This window comes from Sitophilus oryzae, unplaced genomic scaffold, assembly GCF_002938485.1.
Source record: "Sitophilus oryzae breed Bouriz unplaced genomic scaffold, Soryzae_2.0 scaffold_1500_pilon_pilon, whole genome shotgun sequence".
NCBI lineage: Eukaryota > Metazoa > Arthropoda > Insecta > Coleoptera > Curculionidae > Sitophilus > Sitophilus oryzae.
Window position 1 is genome coordinate 704556 of NW_022146171.1, and position 26192 is coordinate 730747.

A 26192-nucleotide genomic window follows, 5' to 3' on the forward strand; every position below is an offset into this window, starting at 1 on the left:
TTTATTCAGGACCTCGAAATTAGATGAATATATTAGTAGTTTTAATCATACTTTTTACTTAAGAATTTACGATTATTTACAATATCTAAATAAATAACACAATTAAATTATTTACAATATCTAAATAAATACAATTAAAATAATAGAATATTCTAGCACAACGTTTCTTAACCTGTGGTCTGCGGACCCCTGGGGGTCCGCCGGTATATGTATGGAGATCCGCCGTCTTATCTACGAACACGTCTCTTATTTATGTCGCGTGTTTTTGAGCTGGGATCAGAATGTTTTTTTTTTTAAGAATTCTGTAGCTGTAGGCAGCGCCAATAAACATGCTGATCATTTCAATAACTTTGAATGGCTAACAATGGTGGCATATTTGGCTGATATATTCAGTGCCCTAAACGAGTTGAACTTAACTCTACAAGGAAGAGATAACTTCTTCCAAGTTGAAGATAAAATAGAAACTATTATATAAAAAACTTGACCTTTGGATTATTTGGATATATGGATAATTTTCCTACACTGATAGCGTTTTTGGAATCATCTAGTGCGGAAATATTGCCAACGCAAGTAGAAGACGAAATGATCAAACACCGGTTTGAGTTAATCTTTTCGGGAATATTTTTCAGAACCCGACAGAAATAAAAACTGGATAGCAGACCCTTTCAACGCAGATGTTTTAGATATCAACGGCTTGACAGCTGTACAGGAAAATCAATTACCTAATAGAAATATCATGTAATTCAGCTTTAAAACATAATTTCAAAGAAACTTCTTTATCAAATTTTTGGGTGAATTTAAAAAAGTTTATAAATACCAGAAGAAGCACTGAAACATTTACTGCTTTTGTCATCCACATACCCCTGTGATAAGGGTTCTCTACTCTTGTATACATCAAAAACAAATACAGAAACAGATTGGAATCCGATTTGACATTACAACTAAATAAAAACATTAACCTGAATATTACTATAGTCTATCCAACGACAAGATCATTGACAGTGATGGATGTGGCTGTCATTTTAATTTCAAAGTAGTTTATTTTATTTTACAAGGAAATAAGTTGGTACAACTGGAACGCATAGCAGGAAATTAATATATTTAAAATTTGACTGATAAATGATTATCTACAAATACAAATACAAATATCTACAAATACAAATGTGTAATATTTCACAGGAATCAATAAAACATAAATAAAACAAACTATTTTATTAATAACTAGCGTGTACCAGCGACTTCGTTCGCGTCGAATTATTCATTTGTAATGGTGATGGTAAAGCAAAGCAAGAATTTCCATTAACATACAAACTGGATAAAATTTTCTCACATTTATGTCAGCATGAGAAAAAACAATATGGCGATATTATTATATAACTTGGTAATATTTGAGGGGTAGTTTCATCTCGTTGGAATTTGACTTTCGAAAAATCCGTTTGCCAAATATAAGCTTTTTACGTCAAGCAGTTTAAGCAGAATCGTGGTTAATCAACTACTCAACTTTTTGGAACACCCTGTATGATTTTTTTAAAAATTTCAAAATATGTAAAAAAAAGAAATAAATTATGCTTGTCTAAGCGTTTTCCCGAAAAACTAACCGTTTTTTAAATAACAAATATTGTAATATTTGAGGGGCGTTTTCACCCTCTTGGAATTTTATATTCGAGAAACCCCTCCTTATTGAACCTCTACACCCCATAGAGTCAATCCGTTTGCCAAAAATCAGCTTTAAACGTCAAGCAGTTTAAGCAGAATCGTGATTACTCAATGGGCATATTTTATGAAACACCCTGTATAAATTTATAAAAAATCTTAAAATATGTAAAACAACAAAATAAAATATACGCGTTTAAGAGTTTTTCCGAAAAACTCACCGGTTTTTAAATAAAAAATATTTTAATATTTGAGGGATAGTTTCACCCCCTTAGAATTCGAGTTTCGAAAAATCCCTTCTTATCGAACCTCTACACCCTAAAGTCAATCTGTATTCCAAAAATCAGCTTTTTACGCCAATCGCTTTAAGCAGGATCGTGATTAATCAGTGACCAGATTTTTCGAAACACCCTGTATACGTTTTTAAAAAATCTTAAAATATGTAAAAAAACAAAATGAAATATACGTGTTTAAGCGTTTTTTCGGAAACTTGACCGTTTTTTAAATAAAAAATATTGTAATATTTGAGGGGTGGTTTCACCCTCTTGGAACTGGAATTTCGAAAAATCCCTTCTTATCGAACCTCTACACCCTAGAATCAACCTGTATGCCAAAATTGAGCTTCTTACGTTGAGTAGTTTGAGCAGGACCGTGATTAATCAGTATGTCAGTCACTTAAGGATTTTATATAGTATAGATAACACCAAATTTTATACCTCAAAGGTTGATTAATTTATAAACTTTAATCTTATTTTTTTTTCACCAGTACCTTTTGACATTATTTTTCTGCAGTACTAAAATCCATTATTTACCTATCGTGTGATGTGGATATTTTACAGTTACTCCAGTACGATATAGTACGATCCTTGTAGCATATACGAGATGCACTTATCTACGACGAGATGGTATACAAACTTTATTGATGGTAACTTTATTGGTGTATAAGACTTTCTGCCTGGTGAGCGAGTATTAACTATAAACTGTGCTCTGGGTCTACATTTAATTTTTCCTCGATTTTTCCTCCACTTGACTTCAAAAGACACAAAACACAAGTAATAACACGAATGAAAATGCATCATCTTTCAAAACGGAGATATTTGACATAAGTTGACACAAAATTATAACCTATAATTTAGCAAGACATTGACAAACCTCAAAAATCTAAAGGCGAGTTCAGACGCATAGGCGTCCGTTTGTCGTTCATTGTTCAATCAAACCAATAGAATTGAAATATGATCTGTCATTTTTGAAATATACCAATAAAACTGGTTAAAAACAACAAGAGACGACGCATGACGGATTTATATTTAAACCCATCCATAGTTAACTTAAAAAATATTAGAAACTTTTTTTAGTAAATTAAATAGATTGGTATGGGACGTCATCTGCTTTTCTTCTGTCATCGTCAACAAAAAAAAAACAGAGTATAATTTAGTTGCAAGAAAGTAGAACCAACCTTCACATTAATACAGTATTTTTAATTTTTAAAAAAATGTAATTTTTTTGTACTAAAATAATTTGTCCTAAAATTTCTGTTTTTTTTTAATTAGGGGGTCCTTGAAATTGTGCTTGATTTTTTAGGGGTCCGGGAACTGAAAAAGGTTAAGAAACGCTGTCCTAGACCAGCTTGCGGTAGTCAGTTGTATCCATAGAGAAAACCTAATAATTATATTATAAAACAATAAACTTTTCTTTTCTAACGACAATTTCTCTTGACGGATGATAATCAAAGGCCAAAATGACATTAGTCGCTGATTTTCTAGAATAATTAGTGGCAAAAGTTAAAAGTTTGTTAACTTTTTCTACTAATTGAAAATTACTACCACTAATTTTGACGTTCTGAAGGCTTACTCTGAAATTAGAGTAACAAACTTCTACACTAATTGAAATCACTAATTTATTCGACTAATTTCTAGATCTGAACGAATGGTTTAGTTTTATTAATATCAAATAACAATAACAAATATTTTACATTTGGAAATCAAATAACTTTCGTATGTCCATTGTATTCCTCCTTTCAAAACCAAGTTTCAAAATTCATCTCATTAAGAACTTAGGTATATAGTGACTACCAAAAAATGTTTGCAACAAATTGAATGGATTTTATTATTAGATCATCGAAATCATTAGCATGTCTAATAACATTTTAAAATTAATAATTTAAAAAATTCTCTAATGTGTAATAGGGTTAGGTTATAACAGTGTACTGAATAGTATCGAAGAGAGGGACTATCTACAATTGATTTTCCCATCCTGTGGTGTATTTGTCAATTTTCATGATGTACCTCATTGAACTAACACATTTTTGTTCTGGGATAAATGAACAAAAATGTTAAGAAAATCTAGAGGCTAGGCTCACACTTTCCACTTTACAATGACTAAGGCTAGGCTTAGATGTACCTTATATAGATAACGACTTTTGAACTATAAAAATGTCGTTGCCTGTGAAGACTAGCGAATGTGAATGGAATTGCACTGTGGTATTCATACGGCCGACTCACTACAGTTGGTTTCGACGACTGTCACAATACCTTATAGATACCAGTAAAGTTTACAGAATATACATGGTGATTTTTGATTAAGTGCAAATATTTTTAAGGGTAGTGTATTTCGACCCCAGAAATACGATTTGTTTTTTCGCGAAAAAATAATTGAAAATTTGATTTTTTTAGTTTTTAGTTACAAAACATAATTTCTAGGTAGTAGATTAAAGAAAGAAAACCCAGAAAAGATCCAGTGGTTCTCAAAATTTTATCAGAAAATCATTTTTTTGGAAGTTTTCAAAGCAAAATAACTCGGTTATTTTGGACTTATTTGAAAAATGGAAAAGAGAAAATACATTTCTTTTATCGAGATCTGCCAGCCCTGAAAGTATTTGCACTTATTTAAGACTCGTCCTGTATAGTATTTATTCTGTAAACTTTGATACCATCCACAAAATTATCGCAAGAAGTAGCGAATTCAACTGACATTTTTTTGCAGCGGCGCGATTACCTGACCACAGACAAACTACTGTTGTGTGGGGATTGAACGTTAGTTTCTAAAAATGGATGATTGGTTGTATACCGGGTGCATCTCAAAAGCGGCTCACCCTTATAACCCCTAATATAATTCCTACACCCCTAATATAATAAATATATTTTATTTTTTTTTTAGTAAAAAAAACGAGATTTAGTATGTTAGTTTATGACATAAATTAGGATTGATTCACGTATTCAATTGTTCTCTCATACAGGTTTCACCGGAAATGACTACAACTTTTGATTTTTTAAATGACACCCACGGTATTTTTTTTACTTTATTCGACAGAACATGTTACTCTGCATAGAATGACATATCATATGTCAACTTTTGACATTTTTGCATATGGTTTATTTGAAATTATAACATGCGGTTCGTAACAAAAATTTGACTCGAAATACCAAGTGTGTGCTATCAAATTATTCGCAAAAAAAAATGCTTTTTCCAAATACGCTAATGAGCCACCCTCGGTCCATTTGAAAAAATTGAGATATGATTAAAAATACGATTTGAGCATTTTCTAACTGGCCAGGACAAGAGACTAAAAACATTAGACGCTGAAATCTATTTTTTCAAGGCTCCTTGATGAAGAATTAATGTGTTTAACATAGCCATGGCATTCTAGATTGAATTTTAAAATCCAATCTTTTATTAAGCGAGAATGTCAAAAGTTGACATATGATACATCGTTCTATTTAGAATGTCATTTTCTATCGAATAAAGTAAAAAAATACCGGGGGTGCCATTTAAAAATCAAAAGTTGTAGTCATTTCCGGTGAAACAGGAAGTGACCAAAAACAACTGAATACACCAATCCATCCTAATATTATGGGAAAGTAGCAAGAACAATAATTATTAAGGAATTGTTTTTGTTAGATTTACTTTGTTTTATGATTTTCTTTAGATAGTATAATTTTTTTAAATTATGACAAAAAACTGTTTGTTAGATTTTTGAAAATTTGTAATAATTTTCATAGAAGTAAATGTTTATCAATCTTGTTTAGATATTTTTTGGTACTTAATTATCTAACCCTACTTTTGTGCATGTCTAAATATATTATTTTTTGTCATGATATTTATACTATGTTATAATGATATGTTTCTTATTCATATTTATTATTATTAATAATACAATTATATTTTTCCCATTCGTTGCAAAGTAGTTTTTTTGGTACATCTTATACAGTTGTCGTTGTTCACCACATACGCCGCGGAGTATTGTAGCCGAACGATTAAATTTTTACAAATTGTAAGTTTTGAGTTCGTTGAATGACTATTAGAGCTACAATTTAAAAATATTTTTCCAAGATACAGAGTGTCCCAAATAAGTAAAAAATATTATAGTTGTATTTTTTTAAATGAAACACCCTGTATGCTATTCTATTTTTAGATTCTGCAATTGAAATAACGGTAAATTTGATTAAGATTTATCACACTTAAACCTTACCGTTTTTGAAATATTTTCAATTTTATGAAATTGCAGTAAAAAATTTAAGGCTTCATTTCTCCAAGGGTATTAAAGTTTTTAATACTAAATATTTACCGAAGATTATTTATTGATTTTAAGATATTGTGTTGCAATAATAAAAAAAAATTACTACCTGATACAGAGTGTCCAAAAATTTATATTAAATAATTACTAGCTTTAAACGACAATACATTGTTTAATTTACATGGAACACCCTGTTTATTTTACGTGAATCAGATGTACAATTTAATCGTCTATCAAATTGTATTATACCATTTTTTACCCATCTCTCAAGTTTTCGTATAAAATGTATTTCCTTATAATTTAAACCTCATTTATCACTATACCCATGGAATATTGGCATTTTAGATTGTTTTTAAAGATGTAACAAATTTTCAAAGAGTACCGAAGCTAATATTGTCGATATAGTTCGCTTATTACATAAAAAAAATAAAAAAAACTGTTTAAATATTATATGATCCCGGTATTCAAACTAAATTAATTAACTGTTTACGTTGATTAATAATAATTGCTCCAAATACTAAAAAACTGAATTTTGTATGTGTATTAGACAGTATGGTAAAAAGTAACACCTTATAAACTTTATTTAATTTTTTAACGAGTGCTTATTTATAACAACAGAGACGTTCATTTTCATAATTTATTATTATATTGAGTCAAATCCACATTTATTTAGATATTTTTTTTTTGATATTCATTTTAGATTTAATGATTAAAACAATTAAGTATGTAATTAACTAATTTTTGGTCGGAAATAACGGTGGTATATTTAGTTAGTATACTCTTATAAAAAGATTAAAATAGTTTTCTTTTTGTAAACAAATGAGCTTGCAATATTATTATGTTTATACATATAAATAAATTCGTATACATATACGACCTGTACATTTTGTACATACCTATATATTGCTTTAAAAACCTAAAATGTCAATATTCCATGAGTATAGTGATAAATGAGGTCTAAATTATAAGAAAATGCATTTTCTACGAAAACTTGAAGAGGTGGTTAAAAATGGTATAATACGATTTGATAGACAATTAAATTGTCTCATCTGATTCAGGTAAAATATACAGGGTGTTCCATTTAAATTAAACAAGTTATTGCCGTTTAAAGCTAGTAATTATTTAATATAAATTTGTGGATACTCTGTATAAGGTAGTAATTTTTTTTTGTTGCAACACAATATCTGATCAATAAATAATCTTCGGTAAATATTTAGTATTAAAAACTTTGATACCCTTGGAGAAATGAAGCCTTAAAATTTTTACTGCAATTTCATAAAATTGAAAATATTTCAAAAACGGTAAGGTTTAAGTGTGATAAACCTTAATCAAATTTACCTTTATTTCAATCGTAGACTCTAAAAATAGAATAATATACAGGGTGTTCCATTTAAAAAAATACAAATATAATATTTTTTACTTATTTGGGACACTCTGTATCTTGTAAAAATATTTTTAAATTGTAGCTCTAATAGTCGTTCAACGAACCTAAAACTTACCATTTGTAAAAATCTAGTCGTTTAGCTACAATACTCCGTGTCGTATGTGGACAACCTTGTATAACTTACAAAACTGTTTATATAATGATAAATTTTTAGGTTAAGACTTGGCCGTCTAAATGAAGAAATGAAAGATTCCGAGTCAGGAGTATCCGGAGATGATATGTTTAATTATGTAGTTAGAGATTTTTCACAATTAGCTTATTCAAATCCTGAAAAACTTCATAGAACAAAAAACGATGCTGAATAAGAATTATGATGCTTGTTTGGAAAAAAACACAGCAGTTATTAAAGTGAGATAAAATCGTCAATTTGTAAGATATAAGGGGAAGGAATAGTCCGAATATTGGAATTTTTCGAAACAAATAATCAAGATTCATTTTATTTGTTTTAAAATTTGAGATAATATAGATACAGGAAAGCCTGACATAACCACATTTGATATCTAAGAAGCAGAATTAGAAAAACTTTATTATAAAACTATAAAAAATTACAGATTGTACATTGCATTTACCTTACTTTTTACAGGGTGTTTCAAAAAACAAGTGCCATCTCTCGTGGGGAGGTTCCTCACGTTAAAATAAGATTTATTTTTTATATCAACATAGGTCCGATTCTACTTTGTTTCGTAGCTACAGGGTGTTAAAGGGTCTTTTTTCGATTTTATAATTTTCTTCCAAGTACTTTTAGTGATTCGAATGAAGTTTTGAGGGTAAAAATTACTATAAATGGTTTAGGTTTTTTGTAATTATCTTAACAAACTAAAGAAAAACTTTTACACCCTGTAGCTACGAAACAAAGCAGAATCGGACCTATGTTGCAGCGGCGTGCGGTGACAATTATAGGCGGGGAAGCGAATCGGTAAAATACCCTATTTCGAGACATTACTTTTACATTTTCTTAAAAAACTTACCTTTGAAAACTCCGACGCCAATTCCATTGTTCGATTAAAATTTTATCGAAAATTGTTAAGCAAACAAAACACATAAAGTTATAATAGTTAAAATACGATATTTTAAATTAATTTTCCAAAGCACTTGACGCGCGATAGGTACCTATTTGTATTTGAGGTCTATTCGTCTATCAGCCATTGCAAATTTGTCTATAACATCATCATAAAATGTTGGATTTATTATAATATTACCTATAAAATCGCATAAAATAATATTATCTATAAAAGTCGAGGAAGGCGGCCGAAAGATCGCTGCCGTGGCTAGCAACTGTGCGCGATTTTCCGGCTTAAATTTGTCGTTTGCGTTCGAGGTCAATAACACCTACATAAAGGAGGGATAGGCGATCGGCGGCGATTCCCAGGCGCGCATCCATGCAGTAAAAGGCTAATTAAATTTACTAGATACGTTTATGTAAGGTTTCAAATAAATAATTTTAATAATTTTTTTGTTATAAAATAACAGTATTATTAACATTTAACTATTTTATTTTTTTTTATCTTTAAAAAGTTCCCCCGCTTCCATGGACCGCACGCCGCTGCTGTGTTGATATGAAAAATAAATCCTATTTTTATGTGAGGAATCTCCCCACTAGAGATGGCACATGTTGTTTGAAATACTCTGTATGTATTAAAGAAAGGGGAAACTGAAAACTATTCTTTTTACTTACCTATAAAAGAAATTAATAGTTTAATTATAAGATTAATAATTTTCTAAAACCCTAAAGAGTATTAGTTTTTAATGTATTTTTTGCTTAGTATTTAAAATTGCATTAGATTAGACTGGTATATTTTATTAGATGCGGCATACTCGAAATAATTAATTATATTTATACTCCAGGTGTTATTCCCCTTTTTATTAAATTTTTGTTATTTATTATTAGCTCAATTCAAATATTTACTTTAATATATTTTTCTATCAATATATGTATTATACACGTAAAATATTTATATTTAATAATACTTTGGGCTTTCATTAGAAAAACTGCTATTAAGGCTCTAAGTGTTTGATTAGTCGGTCCAACGAGGGAATATATTAACAGTAACAGTTTTCTGATATTTTAATTCACAATTAGATGGCATTTTCTGGTCATTTTTTTAGATGTCATCTGTCGAAATCGTCTTTTCTCTCGTTGAACAGACTTTACATATAATTTCATGTATTAACATGTTCATTAATTGTGAAAAATAATTAACTGTTTTTTTGTTATGTGAAAATTTTGTTCTACTGTTGAATGGAATAAGAGAATGTGTATTATTCTGTATATTTAGAAAAGAGAAAGTAAAAAATCTTCAGTTCATTTTCAATACATATCCAAAGTTCTGAATTTCTGAAATATTTAAATCTGTTTCCTTTGTAGCGGGTTCCATTTCTTAAAAACGTTTGATTATTAATTTTCAATAATTTAAAACTTAATAAAACATATAATTCCCGTTTTACTGATGCAGATTTATTCAACTTATTGAAACAACGCGTTTAAGCTGGATTTCCATGCGTCCGTTATCCGTTAGTACGATTGTCCGACGCCGCAACAATTACTATCTGATACACAAAAAAAATGAATCCGCCACAAAGATATAGATATTATTTATAGTGTCTGTCATTTTCATTCAAAGCAATTTATTTTCTCTCAATTTTTGGATGTTTTTTGTTGAAATCCTCTCTTCTCTCGCTGGACATATTTTACTATATTATAGCCTGTTTAGTGATACAATATATCAGACAGATGACATCCAAAAAAATTCAGAAAAAGTATATTTTTGAACTAATGACACACAACTATTATCCTATTTATTTGCTGGAGAGACTATATTATTTGTAGGAATTCAACACAATACACTAAACATCAAGCTAATCATGAACACATTAAAATATATATTAGTTTGTTACGCAAAATTGACACAAATTATTTTTGTTTTTCCATTATATCACTATTTTTACATCACATCCTACTTTACACAATTACAATCAAAAATATTATTTTGATGTTATTTGACTGATCTTACTAAGAGTGCAGTAAAAGATGATAATTATAAAAGTTATAACGTAGGTATATGTTTGTGTAAATCAAAATACTCTTTAAAGGATTGAATTTTATTATTTTATCAATAGTTAATTAAATTTGCAATTAATGAATATGAATAATTTGAGGAATGTAGTCATTAAATAATTGTAGCAATATTCCCATAACGAATTATAAAACTGTTTACAACGATATTAATTTAGGCGCTATAATATGTAACGGTAGATTTACAGTTTATTTAAAATGTTTCTTACTAAATATAACCACGTTTTCCTCATTCCAATATTTCACATCGTCACGTCGATGGAAAACCCAACAATAAAATTAAGTATGTATCCTGTATCCCGTTTCTTACCTTGGATACGATTTTCTGTTCCATTTCTATGTTAATACGGGGCACGGTTCTTGAAGAATTTCTGGTCATTATTGTCATCAAACTAACCAACGCAGACTGTTCTTTTTGGTTCTTTTGTCAACCATTATTGTCATCAATCAATCTCTCAACTGTCTGATGAGTTTAACAGCTCATTTAAAAATTGTTTTTCAACAACAAACTACATTAAAAAGGTGAATCAAGCATGAAATAAAAATGCTATAATAAGAAGAATGTAATTTATAAAACGTCAATATTTCACGTTTCTACTATTTTATCAAACTGTCCGTATTTTACATATGTATTTTACCGTTATTACCGAACAACGGCATACGGTCGAGTCGGCCGCTCCTGGCACGTATACGTAGACGTAAAGAATCTTTTACGTCTATAAAAAATAGAAAATATAAGAAATGCGCATGTGTACGTAAACGTTTACGTGTTTGTAGGCCGATTCGACCGTATGCCGTTGTTGTCTATTATTGAGAAACCGATCCTTATCGTAGTTTACCAACCTGGTACCTGGTTTTGTAACAGAATATAGTCTAAATATATTTAAATATTGGACTGACAAGCATTTGTTTTGTATATGTCATTAAGATGTATAGAGCTATATCTTAACTTTTTGATATTGCATTAAACTCTATTTTTTAGTCTCTGCATTTGATTTACGTAAATTTACATTTAAACTACCAATATACTATATGACAATTATTTATTAATTTATGTAAGTGCCGTTATTAAATAGAGGTTTTCTACATTTTCTTTTTTTTATTTAATATTCCGCAACATACCTTTAATATCAATAATACCCCATGTTTGTAATACTATTTTTTGTTGCTCATTGCACATCATTGTTGCTTACTTAATTTGGGAATTCTTTAACGTTATTACGGTATATTTTAGGATTGTACTTAACACAAGATTATTTTATTAATTCTCAAAGCTTGTATGAACCTTATTGGTCAAGGTAAACAATAAAATTTGTTATATAATATTATCAATAATACCCCTTGTTTGTAATACTATTTTTTTGCTGCTCATTGGACATCATTGTTGCTCATTTAATTTGGGAATTCTTTAACGTTATTACGGTATATTTTAGGATTGTTCTTAACACAAGATTATTTTATTAATTCTCAAAGCTTGTATAAACCTTATTGGTCAAGGTAAATAATAAAATTTGTTATCATAGAAACATTCTTATGAATTTTATTTAATTGGAGTAGAAATATAGTCTGTTCAGCTATTGTTTAACGTTTCAATATGCATTTTAAGATGTGTGTTGAACTTAGTTCATATTGTTTACAAAATTTTAAGTACGTTCTGAAATTATTAATTGACGTTGAAGTTCCGTTTTTATTAAATTCATGTAGGGGGGTATGTTAGGTCTTTCTTCATTTTATTTTAAATATATTATTTTAGGACCATATATGTACCTGTTTTTTCCAGGTCGTACCTATTTTAAAAATAAACTTATGAAACAATTATACATATTTATTTTTCATATCAACATAGGTCCGATTCTGCTTTGTTTCGTAGCTACAGGGTGTTAAAGTGTTTATATTTTTTCGATATAATATAATTTTCTTCCAAGTACTTATAGCGTTTTGAATGAAATTTTAAGGGTTAAAGTTACTATAAATGTGACATATTTTAAAGCTGAAAAAGTGTCGATAAATTTACCAGGGACGTGCGTATGGGTTATCACTGGAATATATTTCTAAAAAAAGCATGTACGCCACTGACTTTTTTCTCTTGTTAGCGAAATAGTGTAAAGAGTTTAATGACGATTAAAAGTTGTCTCTTGATATTTTGTCGATTTCGGCCTCCTTGGTGAGATAAACGCAATTTTATTAATTTGCCTTGATACAAGTCTAATAGCATCATTTGAAAAATTTTAATATTTTTAACTTGCTAATAAGTTTTAAATAAGTACTCATTGATTCCTCATCAAAAATTATGAAACAAAGTTCCTATTAACATGGATATGGAAATGCATAATTTTAGAGTTACAGGATGTTAAAACTTTTTGAAATTAGGTTTTTTGTAATAATTACCCTAAATGCCATTATTTTCTTGTTTCAAATTGCTGTAAGTTAGAGTAATAGTAATAATAACTAATAGTAATAATAAATTAAGGAAAATATATGATTTATTAATTTTATTTTTATTTTAATTTTATTAATTGTGTTTAATAAAATTGCGTTTATCTCATCAAGGCGGCCGCATTTGACTTAATATCAAGAGATAACTTTTAATTGGCATTAAACGGCCTACACAATTTTGATATCAAAAGAAAAAAGTCAGTGGCGCACATGTTTCTTTTTTAAAAAATATTCCAGTGATAACGCATATGCACGTCCCTGATGAATTTATCGACACTTTTAGTATTAAAATATGTAGTATTTATAGTAACTTTTACTCTTAAAATTTCATTCGAATCCCACGGGAGATGGCACGTTTTTTGAAACACCCTGTATACAATAAAATACATTTTGATACTGTTCAAGATGCCTAAAATAATTAAATATACCCTTTCCTCTTAAATTGTATTACAAGAAATGCCTATCTTCAAAGCATCAGCAACACGGCATATTATTTAAAAACTTAGTTAATTTGTGTTTACATAAGATTACACACGTTTGCATTGTTATTACATAGTTCATATACGGCATCGACGAGCAAGTGTTTTACCAGTGTCTGTTTTTTTACCCGTAAAATAAGTAATAAACTTTGCGATGAGAACTTGTTCATTCCCGCTTAATCGGCAACATATTTTAGTAATGAAAAAAATTGAATTTCGAATTAAAAATTGAAGCCTTTGGTGCAAAAACCAGGTAAGACCATTTTTTACCAAAATATATGTTTAGGCATATTCTGGGACTTCAGATCATTGCGGATCGTTGGGTGTTAAAATCAGGTATGTCCAACGCTTATAATGTACAAATATATTTATTTTCACATACCTGATCAAGTATTGGTAGCAAAATTCAGGAGAAGAATTCAAAAGAATTCAAAAAGTCCAGGAGATACCTGGTTTTTGCACCGTACTCGCTATACGGTGGTGGGGGACTTGCCTGGTCGAACGTCGCGTCGCGCTGAACGTGAAAAGTTTAGTTAAACTGGACAGTCGTTTGAGTTGGTGGGTTGTCGGTGCGACGTAACACGTGATTTTAGGCGCGAAGATGTCGTCCGGATAATAAGGGTGTTTTATTGAACTCCAAATCAAAGAGCAAAACGCTAGTAAAGAAGAAAAGTGAAGATATTCCTGCTAAAAAAGGGAAAAAACGCACTCGTTGTCCAGAGAAATGGCAAAGAAAAAGTAAAAAAGCAAAAGGAGAAATGCACATGTAAGTTTGAAGTTTCATTTTTATTTGTGTGCATATAATGGTATGCTATATAATATGTTGCGTCCAAGAAAGACAGAACGTGTAAAACCACGTGTGATCCAACAAAGTGACTGGCCGATCACATCTTTATGGAAGCATAATATATAACGTACTGAAGTATTTTATCTTTTATCATTAAAGGTCTGCCAAAGGAACCGTTGTACCAGCGAGAACTATTGGAGCAAAATGTAAATGTCAATTAAAATATTTTGAGCTGATTGGTGACGATAAGATTCGGAAGATTTTCGAAGAATTTAATAGAATTGGCGATAAGCAGAAGCAAGATATTTACTTGGCTGGATTGATTATTCCTCGAACAGTTGCCAGAAGACGGAGCAGGGCTGAAACGGGAAAAGAAAAAGAAACTTCTTTCAAATATAAGGTAAGTCATATATACATACACCTTAAGCCTCTGTTATGTTTCTATATTATCTTATCAGGTTCGGGTTAATGGACAAGAATATCCAGTTTGCAAGAATGCAATGTGGGCTATCCATGGCATAACAAAATTTAGAGTAGAAAACATTGCCAAATCTCTTATTTTTTATCCAAATCCAATATTGTGTTCCAACCGGACATGCGAGGTAGACACCTAAACGGGCCGAATAAGATCCTGGAAAATATTGTTAAAACTATAGATGATCATATAAGAAGTTTCCCCCGACGATCTTCCCATTATAGTAGGGAGAAAAACGATGGACGATACTATTTGCCGGCAGAGTTAAATGTTACTAAAATGCACAAATTATTTTTAGAAAAATATGAGCCCACAGTTTTTGCAGAAATGCAAGACAGCAAAGAAAGCAAACCACAAGTAACTTATGATTATTATCATCGTTATTTTTTGCACAACTTTAATATAAGTTTTGGCTCACCAAGATCTGATACATGTCAGAAATGTGATCGTCTACAAAACATGATTAATGCGGAGCAGATCGTCGAAAATAAAGCATCCTTGCAAGCTGAGAAAGAGCTACACATACGTAAATCTGAAGTGTTTTATACTTCATTAAAAGAAAAGTCGGGAATAGCTTTGAATGATCCCTCTGTCGAAGTGCTATGTTTTGACTATGAGCAAAATTTACCATTACCCCATGTCCCCGCTGGCGACGTCTTTTATAAGCGACAACTCTGGGTGTATAACTTTTGCGTACACTCTGCAAAAAGTGGAACTTCTGTTTTTTATATGTATGACGAAGTCACGTCGAAAAAGGGGAGTAATGAAGTAATTAGCTTTTTGAATCATTATATAAATACTTACCTGCCTGATACTGTACGAACATTGTATCTATTTTCCGACAATGCCTTCGCCCAAAATAAAACATTAGTAAAATACTTGTATACTCTTACGAACATCAACCAGAAGGGTATTTTGAATATCGTCCATCAGTATCCAGAGCCAGGGCATAGCTTCCTGCCATGCGACCGATCATTTGCTTTAATCGAAAAGGCTAAAAGACGCAAAAAAGGGTACATACCTGATGAGTGGAAAGATCTGGTACGTTCAACGTCAAGAAAGTTTAAAGTAATAACCGTCAATCAGGATATGATAATGGATTTTGCAACACATTTTAAACCTTTTTTTAAAACTACTTTTACCAGCAAAGAAAAAAAAATAAGTTTAGTATTTCGACGTACCGAATGTTTCAGTATCAAAGAAAAAATAATTATGTAGAATGCAGCAGTTCAACAGCAGTTCCACTTTTCACCAGGTTTTACATTCAAAAAGAAAATGGGCGCGTTCAGGAAAGGTCAGCGGCTGAGTGGCTGAGTAAGCGGTTTCCCTAAACGGTCTCTTTTTACACGCAAAAACAGTCAGCCGCTGAGCAAAATACTCAGCGGTCGGTCAGCCGCTGTGTTCCCTGAACGCGAACAATGTGGCATTGTCCCTCCCAAGTGCACCGATGATACAACCCTATCCTATACCTCTTAAAGACAAAAAAGCTACTGATGTTAAACTTCTATCATTCAAATACGTACCAGCTGCCGATCTATGGTATTATCGAATGATCTTTAGAGAACCCGAAAATGAAGGTTTGCAAGAAGTTAACAATACAGTGGAAGATGTTGATGACTCGGATTCTTCATTTATGTAATATCACCTGTCAATTTCTGATTTAGTTTATATTTAACTTCTATAACTTTTTGCATAATAAAACTGTTTAAACGTTTTTTAGTTTTTTTAATATATTTTCGGAGCAACAACCAGGTAAGTCCAAATTTTCTAAATTTTTTTTTGAAGTTGTTGTGCATTTATTTTCCAGGCAAAAACTTTGTTATGTTACTTTTCTTTATTTTTATTAAACCCCCCAATTTTTTTTTCCTTTTTATTTCCAAATTAACCAATGGGTTTTGTTTAATTTCCCAACATTTTAGAAAACAGGACTTACCTTGTTATTGCACCGATGTCTTCAACTGTTTGACCAAAAAAAAACATATTAATTTTAACTTTTTTGGTGCCTATTCTAAATAAAACAAAATTCTAGACGACAGTATAACTTTAACGAAAAAAAAGTCTAATACAATTTTTGCATAAAATCATCTGGTGAGATAATATTTGACCTTTTCAAAATTTATATGGGATTTCCTATGTACCGCGTTCCGATGCACCACATGGTATACCGATCTGGTCATAGTGGTCTGTATTTTAGTGCATTCGATTGAGATAAATATAAATGACCGATTGACAGACAGAGAGAGAAAATAAAAAGCGGCAGTGTTACCGGTTTTTACGTATGTAGAAAAAAAAACTATTTTAAAAACTTGTGTATACTACTGAAATGCGGATAATATATCTAACCTAAATATAATCTATTACAGAGCTGTAGTAAAATAAGTAACTAATTGTGAAAAATTAAGTTCCAACCCTAGATGCAACATTTTTCGTAAACGCCTACTTGGGCATAGAAGAAATGTATCAATGTATATTTTATTTTACACTAGTGTGTACCAGCGACTTTGTTCGCGTCGAATTAATCATTTGTAATGGTGATGATAAAGCAAAGCAAGAATTTCCATTAACATACAAACTGGATAAAATTTTCTCACATTTATGTCAGTATGAGAAAAAAACAATATGGCGATATTATTATATAACTTGGTAATATTTGAGGGGTAGTTTCATATCGTTGGAATTTGACTTTCGAAAAATCCGTTTGCCAAAAATAAGCTTTTTACGTCAAGCAGTTTAAACAGAATCGTGGTTAAGAAATTACATAACTTTTTGGTACACCCTGTATGATTTTTTAAAAAATTTCAAAATATGTAAAAAAACCAAATAAATTATGCTTGTCCAATCGTTTTCCCGAAAGACTAACCGTTTTTTAAATAACAAATATTGAAATATTTGAGGGGCATTTTTACCCTCTTGGAATTTGAGATTCGAGAAACCCCTCCTTATCGAACCTCTACACCCCAGAGTCAATCCGTTTGCCAAAAATCAGCTTTAAACGTCAATCAGTTTAAGCAGAATCGTGATTACTCACTGGTCATATTTTATGTATAAATTTATAAAAAATCTTAAAATATGTAAAACAACAAAATAAAATACACGTGTTTAAGATTTTTTCCGAAAACTCCCCGGTTTTTAAATAAAAATATTTTAATATTTAAGGGATAGTTCACCCCCTTAGAATTCGAGTTTCGAAAAATCCCTTCTTATCGAACCTCTACACCCTAAAGTCAATCTGTTTTCCAAAAATCAGCTTTTTACGTCAAGCGCTTTAAGCAGGATCGTGATTAATCAATGACCAGATTTTTCAAAACACCCTGTATATGTTTTTAAAAAATCTTAAAATATGTAAAGAAACAAAATAAAATATACGTGTTTAAGCGTTTTTTCGGAAACTTGACCGTTTTTTAAACAAAAAATATTGTAATATTTGAGGTTTCACCCTCTTGGAACTGGAATTTCGAAAAATCCCTTCTTATCGAGCCTCTACACCCTAGAATCAACATGTATGCCAAAATTGAGCTTCTTACGTTGAGTGGTTTGAGCAGGATCGTGATTAATCAGTATGTCAGTCACTTAAGGATTTTATATATTAGTATAGATTAAGCTGTTTACATCACTGCAGATCACTGTCTTACTTATCATAAGACATCATACTTACCTTTGTCTGTGATGTCTTTACTAACACCTCACACATGTCACGTTTAAGTGAAAAGTAATGTAAGTTCCACAGGAAAAATATATCATCAAGAAACATACGGGATTTCCAGATAGCCTAGAGCTAGACAGTGGTTTTCCCACGTAATTGCGCTGGCAAATTGCAACGTCAAGGAAGCAGAGCCATACAAAAGAGCTTTGGGACGGAAAGCTGTGTAAACAACCAACCAACCATCACTGTCTTACGCGTTAAAATCCAAACCACGCAATTTCGATGACCAGATCGGTATAATATAATTCCACGAATATACCTTTATCTGTGCTCAAAGCTGGTTAAGCCAATTTAATGGACTAGAGTAATTTCTGTTTCTAAAATGTGAATCCATCTACTTTTTATTTATCAGCACTTTCAATGATTATTCTTCATTTAATCACAGCTTCAATTGGTTTTCTAGAAATAGACTATATATGAGGCGTCAAGTTGCAAAACCCGCCGTATTCATTTAAAAAAAATGGCCCAACGACATATATTAATAGTGGGACCCTGAAATCTACATAAATATAATCCCAAACTGCAGTAATAATTGGCTATTCCTATATAAAATTCACTACAAATAACGTTACTGCAGAAAAATCCTTCTTATCCACTTAGGTATATTTGCTTTTTATTGTCATTATTGCTACAAACACCGCATTTTTTTAATAAGCTTTTTACACAAGTATAATATTACTACTGACGTCTTTTCAAATCCTTACTTAATTTTAATAAAATAATATAATTAATAAATCAAGTTAGGATGCAAATACCGTATGATCCAAAATAAAAACGGCGTCCAGTTGGCTAGGAAATGACGATCGATGACATTTCTCATATAAATTTAGATATAAAATGACTGCGTTCTTCATTTCATAGCCAATATGTATCATACCGTTACAAGACCCGCCTTATCCGAATTATTTTTATGTTTTTTTCTATTTAAAAATTAAATATTATTTTTTTTATTTCTAGTAAAACGAGATACAAAACAATGATTCCACTAAATGGACACGTTTTTTGTAAATTAACGTTTCAAACGTTTGCTAAAACAGTTTTTGCTTATTATCTCGAAACAACGTTTGTGGGATAAGGCAGGTTTTGCAACTTGACGCCTCATATTAAGATGTATTTAAGTGTATTTGTTTATTTAGGTCTGTCACTAAGATATTTCCGGTCCGTAAGACATTGAATAAGGAAAGGAAACGAATTGAAAGAAAACAATATTATAATAATTGTTTTATTAATCTTTAAGTACAAGAGTACAGGTCAAATTTTAATTAATGAATATGTTTGTTTAGAGTATGTGATTAAGTTCTATATAAATACGAAACAAATAAATAACAAATACTGACATAAAACTAAGATATAAAAGTTTGAACGTACTAAATAATAGCCATCTGAAAAAAAATTAAATTATTAAGACAGGAAACTGTTAAAATACTACTTTTATCTTATTCTGAAATAAAATGATACCTTTTCAAATGAACGTTTATCTATAGGAGTACTATTCATCTGAAAATATTGAATTTTGGACATTATCCTGAGATATAATTTGTTACACATAATTGCACTAACACTAACTTAATATGAACCTAATAAATATGAACCTTATAAAATGGAAATAGATGTCAGCATGATATTACAACTAAACAAGTCAAACATTTAATATTAAATTGCCATCTGATGAATAATTTAGTATTTTATATGAATTTTACTCTCCTGGTTTTTTGCATCTGTAAACAAAAGCGTTCAAGGATATATCATCCTCAGCTCTAAGACATTTGGATTCTTCTGGACAACGGCATCTGAAACAAATAACAGAACAATTTTATTACATTATGTACCATACGATCGAAGAGAATGGCGAATGCCATCTATCGTCAATTCCAAGACAACTAGATGCCATTTTTCTGATCATACAAAATATATAGTCTATCCAACGAAAGAATTTATGATAGTGGCACTTGTATCTATCATTTAAAATCACAAATAAATTCTATTTTCTGTCATTTTTGAATGTCGTATGTCGAAATCTTTCCTAACTCGTTGGACAGACTATATATTACCAGACTGATAATTGCTTAGTTTAATAGAAATCACCAGCTTAACAGAAGAACCCATAGGTGTCTCCGAACGTCTTAAGACCCTAAGGTACCCAATATCGGACAAAACTTATGTAAACATCATTATGCCCAGGGGTGCAACTAGACATATACTTTTAGGGGGGCTCAAGTCTTTTGGGGGGGCTTAGGTCACTATAAGATAATATTGATGTGAGGTTAAAACCAATTTTATACGGTACGCACAGGTTATATGGGGGGGCTAATTTTTTAATTTGTGAACAATTTTTTTAAAACATTATGTTTCGGTCAGAACCATGTTTTCGGAATATTTTGTTTTTTGACTCATGTCGATATGTGCCTTGATTAAATTTTAAGAGCAAAATGAACTTGCCACAAACGTTTTGCAATTTCCAATTTCTTCAATTATCGTTACTTTTTGATGTTATTCTTCATAATGACCAGGTGGCTTTGGTGATTATTGTTGTGTACGATTGAATATGGTTCTTAGTGTCGCAGATTGTGCAAAAGTCATGATCTTGTTGAAGATTGCCAAAATTATGAATATACGCTTGGTCCTTGAAGAAGAATAGGAAAACATAACGCAATATATTTGCAGCTTCATTAACAGAATGAACCCACGTCTACAGACAGTTATAGCAGCCGGGGGAGGTAATACAAAATATTTGAGTATTTTGTTTGTTTGTACAGGGTGGTTGGTCTGTTTTAACAGAAAACAACATATTTCCTGACTAGTGACTAGTGACTAGATACAGCAAAACCGACATAGATGTCATGGGCTCGATTTCTGAGACACGTTTAATAGTGTAAACTGCGTGTTGACATTTTCACTGCCAACTGAGATACTGGGTCTCTTTGAATTTTTCACCATTTGGAAAATTGCCCATAACTTTTGTATTTCGCGGAATAATAAAATTATGTAAAAACGTTCTTAAGGAACTTTTTTAAGCACAATCCAGTGGCGTAGTCAGTTTTTTTCAATACTTGCTCTTTTTGTCAGAAATAATAAAAAAAATATAATTTTTTAAATGGAAGTCATAGTTGGCTATGAAGTTAAAAAAATGCTGGCGTTTAACCCTTTCCAACGATATAAGGTTATGTGTATTTATTTCTAAGAATGAGAGAAATATTAGGTTTTTTATCTTCATATCGAAGCGGGCCTTGATTTCATGTTGACATAGTTGCCTAATTATTTTTTATCACAATTTAATATTCTGTATTATTATTTATCTGCATAATTAAAGACTTTTGAAAAGGCCAAGTTAAAACGCCAGGGTTACAACTGAACTATTAAATGAAGAATTTAAAATTGCTAGGTCCTGTGATTTAACTCCTGTCGACTATTTTATGGGGGAAATTAAAAGACCTTATATTATATAAGGGAAGAACCATTAGGACGAGAGAAGAATTGCAGAAGCCTGCTAGACAAGCTTTTGGACTTATTACACCAGTTCGCCTAATAATCGTTGCGCAAAAGATGTTTATTGTGTATTCAACAAGGAGGCGCTCAGTTTGAACATCTTTGATTTTTTTAGAAAAAAAACTATATTCGTCACTCAAAAAATACGTTTTTTAGTTTTGTTCTTTGTTTATCGTATCGATTTCAGTTGTAATTACTGATACTAATAATAAAAGAATGTTAATTTACCTTTTCAAAAGTCTTTAATTATGCAGATAAATAATAATATAGAATATTAAACTGTGATAAAAAATAATTAGGCAAATAGGTCAACACAAAATCAAGGCCCGCTTCGATATAAAGATAAAAAACCTAATATTTCTCTCATTATTACAAATATAGATACCCATAACTTTATACTTTTGGAAAGGGTTAAGCGCCAGCATTTTTTTAAGTTCATAGCCAAGTACGATTTCCATTTAAAAATTATATTTTTTATTATTTCTGACAAAAAGATCAAGCACAGAAATAAATTGACTACGCAACTGGATTGTGCTTAAAAAGTGTTTTTTCATTTCGCTTTTAAAAATTAACTAAGGCATGTGTTGGCATGAATCAGAAAACAAAATGTTAAGGAGGCATGGTTCTGATCGAAAAGTAATCTTTTAGGAAAAATTAATAAAATAAAAAAATAAAACAACGCTTCAATTAACCCTGTATAATAAGCCAAATACAAAAGTTGATAAAAAACTGAGTTTGTGAATTAAAGTTGATTTGGTTTGGTATCATAAAATATGCGAGCGTCATTTTTCAAAAGGTAATGACAGGTTCGTGAAAACTGCGACTGTTCTATTTTTCCATCTATTCTTAACGATAAGAACCTCAATTGCCAGAAAAGTGTGACACTCTGTACAATTGAAAGAGTATTCAAAGTCTAATATAATAATACCTACTTATTTTTCATGAAATAGTCGATATCTCTTGTAAAAGGTTTGTAAACAGCCCACCCGCACTGTGATGATAACTGACATACTTCATCTTCAGCCTCCTTTGAAGTCCCATTCGTCGAATCCGTCTGAAAAATAATATTTGATATCAGAACTAACCAATGGCATGCCTAATACGTTTATCAATCGGATTTCCATTTTATTCATTGGAATATATTGTTCTTAGGGGCAATTACAATGAAATTTACGTAGTAATTAAAAAATAAAGATAAAACAGTAACCAACTGGAATAAACATATTAATCTTGATGAAAAAAAAATACATTATTCAGAATCAGCATTCACAGTCAATTAATCTTATTCATATTTACACATATGTCCATAATATCAGTTTAATAACAAGTTTTTCTTTTTGATTTAAATAATAATTTTATAATTACTTTCCAGGTCAAATTAAACAATAAAATTAAGAATTAAATCTTTTTTAATTGATCGACAGAAAAGCATATCAATAATTTTACGAAATTAGCGAATTTAAAACATTAAAATAATACTCAATTGAATCGTTTATGATTAAAAGGGCATATGTTCACATTTGATTAAAAATTACATTTTCCTTGCGTACAATACTTTAGAGCAAAACACATTTATTTTTGAAATGTCATAACTCCCTCTTTACTCAATACGATTCTATAGTCGATGGAAATTATTGTTTATTTTTAAATTGGCATATGTTCCGGACTTGTGCCCTTTTAAAAACAAATATGTTCTACTCGTCCCCACTTTCCTGGATAATAATGATATTATTCTTGATTTTAATAAGTGTTGGCTTAGGTTAGGTTGCTGGGGTTTGGAATCATGTTTGATCCCTCACTCGGAGGCCTTGGGCCCATTGTGATACCCCTGTTTTGTTGTACCAAACCTTCCTCTCATTATTTCTTTGCGTTAAAGCACTTCCAGCTCTTTGCAAAGCTCCCGATGTCGCTGATGTTGGCTTCTGCTGCTTCCTCTAGTCCCTCCAAAAAACCTTGCCTTAAAGTTTTAAAGCGTCGGTATTCCAGTGCCGGACAGTGGCACAGCAGGTGCTCTATGGTTTCTTCTTCCTCTCCGCATTCTTTGCAGTAGTCGTCGTTGGAAATTTTCTGTCTCACGAGGTTTACCCCCGTGGGGCAGTTTCCAGTGGCGACACCTACAATTATGCTTACTAGGTTCTTTTTGTGCTCTAGTAGTTGTTTTGTATTTTTGCTATCGCGAGCAGGATCACGAGCAATGTGGATGCACCTTTAAATACCATACGATCGAAAAAAAAAACGGCGTCAAAGACGACTCGGGAATGAAAATCGATGCTAATAAAATTCCAAATATTTTGGACATAGGTTTGTGTGTACGGAAACGTTCATGATATTTCTTTTCATGGTTCGCCTAAAAACCGCCATTCCGCCGAATCGCCGCATAACAAACCGAATAAGCGAATAGTGAGTATGTTTTTATGCGTTAATGTGGTTCGTTGCGTTGGTGTGATTCGTTAGTTCGTTTAGAAATTCGTCCATTGTGTTCGTGATATTTCCTTTGATGGTTCCTCCAAAAACCGTCTTCATGCCGAACCACCACACATCTCATCGCATTGACGCATCAACATATAGTGACTATGGGATTACGAGACACACTGACGAACCGCATGAACGGATAGTGTGTACGGGGCTTCAGGATTAAACTAGATTTAATATTTTCTTAACGTATATAAAGGTCTATTAAAAACTTTTCCAAGATGACTAATAACATTACATATTAAGAGCAATCATGGATGTAATTTTGTTTCTTGTCAGTTCGGTTAGAAACTCGATTTAATTAAAAGTTGTACAAGCTTGAACGAGGCGGACTTTTGTTTAGAAAAGCTGGCTCAATCCAGTCGTTCGCGTTAGCAGGTGCAAGTCATAAAAAACGGGGTTATTCCTAAAGCCGGTCCAACTGTATGCGTCCAACGTTGGAATTAACATTTGGCACACTTTTAAACAAGTAAAAAAATTACATTCTCGGTATTTTTTACTTTATTCTATAGAAAATACCACTCTGAATTGAATGACATATCCTATATCAACTTTTGATATTTTCGCTTTAAAAAAAAATCGAATGTTAAATTATTTCAATATAGAGTACCATGTTTGTGTTAAAAACACTAATTTTTATTCAATGAGCCTTGTAAAAATATATTTGATCGACTAAAGTTTTTCGTGTCTTGTCCCGACCGGTTAAAAGATGCCCAAATCGTATTTTTATTAATATCTCAATTTTTTCAAGTGGAACGATGGTGGCGCATGGGCATATTTGGAAAAAGCATTTTTTACGAATAGTTTGGTAACACACACTTGGTATTTCGAGTCAAATTATCGTTATGAACCGCATGTTACAATAAACCATATGAGAAAATACCAAAAGTCGATCTATTCAGAGTGTCATTTTCTATCAAATAAAGTAAAAAATACCTATTGTGCTATTTAAAAAACAAAAGTTGGAGTCATTCTCGGTGAAGCAGGAAATGATCAAAAACAATTTAATATGTCAATCAATCTTAATTTATGTCATATATTAATATACCAAATCTCGTTTTTTTATCTGAAAAAGTAAAAAAGTTATAGAGGTGAGCCACTTTTGAGAAGCACCCGGTAATACTTGAATTTTGTCAACCATTATACATATACGTTATTCAATCTTTACAAAATGTATAATAGAAGTATATTATATACTTATGTGTATAGCATTAGAATTAGGAAGTGACTTCGCTGCCGGCGCCGCACAGTGCTTCGTCCCATGGACAAAAATCGAAAAAAAAGTTAAAATTTACTAATACCTGAATATGTAATTTTATACTTATAGCAATGTTCAACCATCCTGTATATTATTTTTCATAAACAGCGTTTTTTGTTAGCAAATATTTTCACTAAAAATAAATTTTGCGATCATTGTCTTATCAGTGAAAAGAATAACATTCATAGTAGTTCTGTATATTATCACAGTTTAAAGAATATAAAATACATCAGTTGACCCACTCTTTGCCCGTATCAAAATTCGTCCCGCTCCCCGCCTGTCTTGTAGACTTGGGTCAGTCTACATCCGTTACTCGACGTGTACACAGCGTTCCAAGTTTATTTTAGTTTTGTTTTCGGCCCGACGCATAGGGTGAACCAAAAATAGTGTTTTAGTTGTTTTGTTCGAATTGT

General features: G+C 31.0%; 3 protein-coding genes across 3 annotated transcripts in view; 2 read left to right on the forward strand and 1 right to left on the reverse strand.

Annotated features, from left to right (window-relative positions):
* Positions 1-8288, forward strand: part of LOC115878047 (arf-GAP with coiled-coil, ANK repeat and PH domain-containing protein 2) — a 62467-nt gene extending 54179 nt beyond the window's left edge. The window contains exon 15 of the mRNA XM_030894402.1: positions 7765-8288. Within this exon, the coding sequence (XP_030750262.1) occupies positions 7765-7915 (151 nt within the window). The 3' untranslated portion in view covers positions 7916-8288. The remainder of the gene's footprint in view (positions 1-7764) is intronic.
* Positions 8289-14308: 6020 nt separating this feature from the next.
* LOC115878075 lies at positions 14309-15857 on the forward strand. The gene is made up of 3 exons (XM_030894426.1): positions 14309-14364; positions 14545-14785; positions 14844-15857. Exons 1-3 carry the CDS (start codon positions 14357-14359, stop codon positions 14997-14999), a joined length of 405 nt encoding a protein of 134 aa, XP_030750286.1. The 5' UTR covers positions 14309-14356; the 3' UTR covers positions 15000-15857.
* Positions 15858-20236: 4379 nt separating this feature from the next.
* LOC115878087 overlaps positions 20237-26192 on the reverse strand; it is a 34528-nt gene continuing 28572 nt past the window's right edge. The window contains exons 2-3 of the mRNA XM_030894445.1: positions 22982-23103; positions 20237-20353 (exon numbers count right to left, since the gene is read on the reverse strand). Coding sequence (XP_030750305.1) covers positions 20260-20353; positions 22982-23103 — 216 coding nt within the window. The 3' untranslated portion in view covers positions 20237-20259. The remainder of the gene's footprint in view (positions 20354-22981; positions 23104-26192) is intronic.

Excerpts from the sequence above, each read along its gene's own strand:
- LOC115878075 (XM_030894426.1), top strand. Across the intron at positions 14,786-14,843 it reads AAACTTCTTTCAAATATAAG|GTTCGGGTTAATGGACAAGA; the intron begins GTAAGTCATATA and ends TTATCTTATCAG.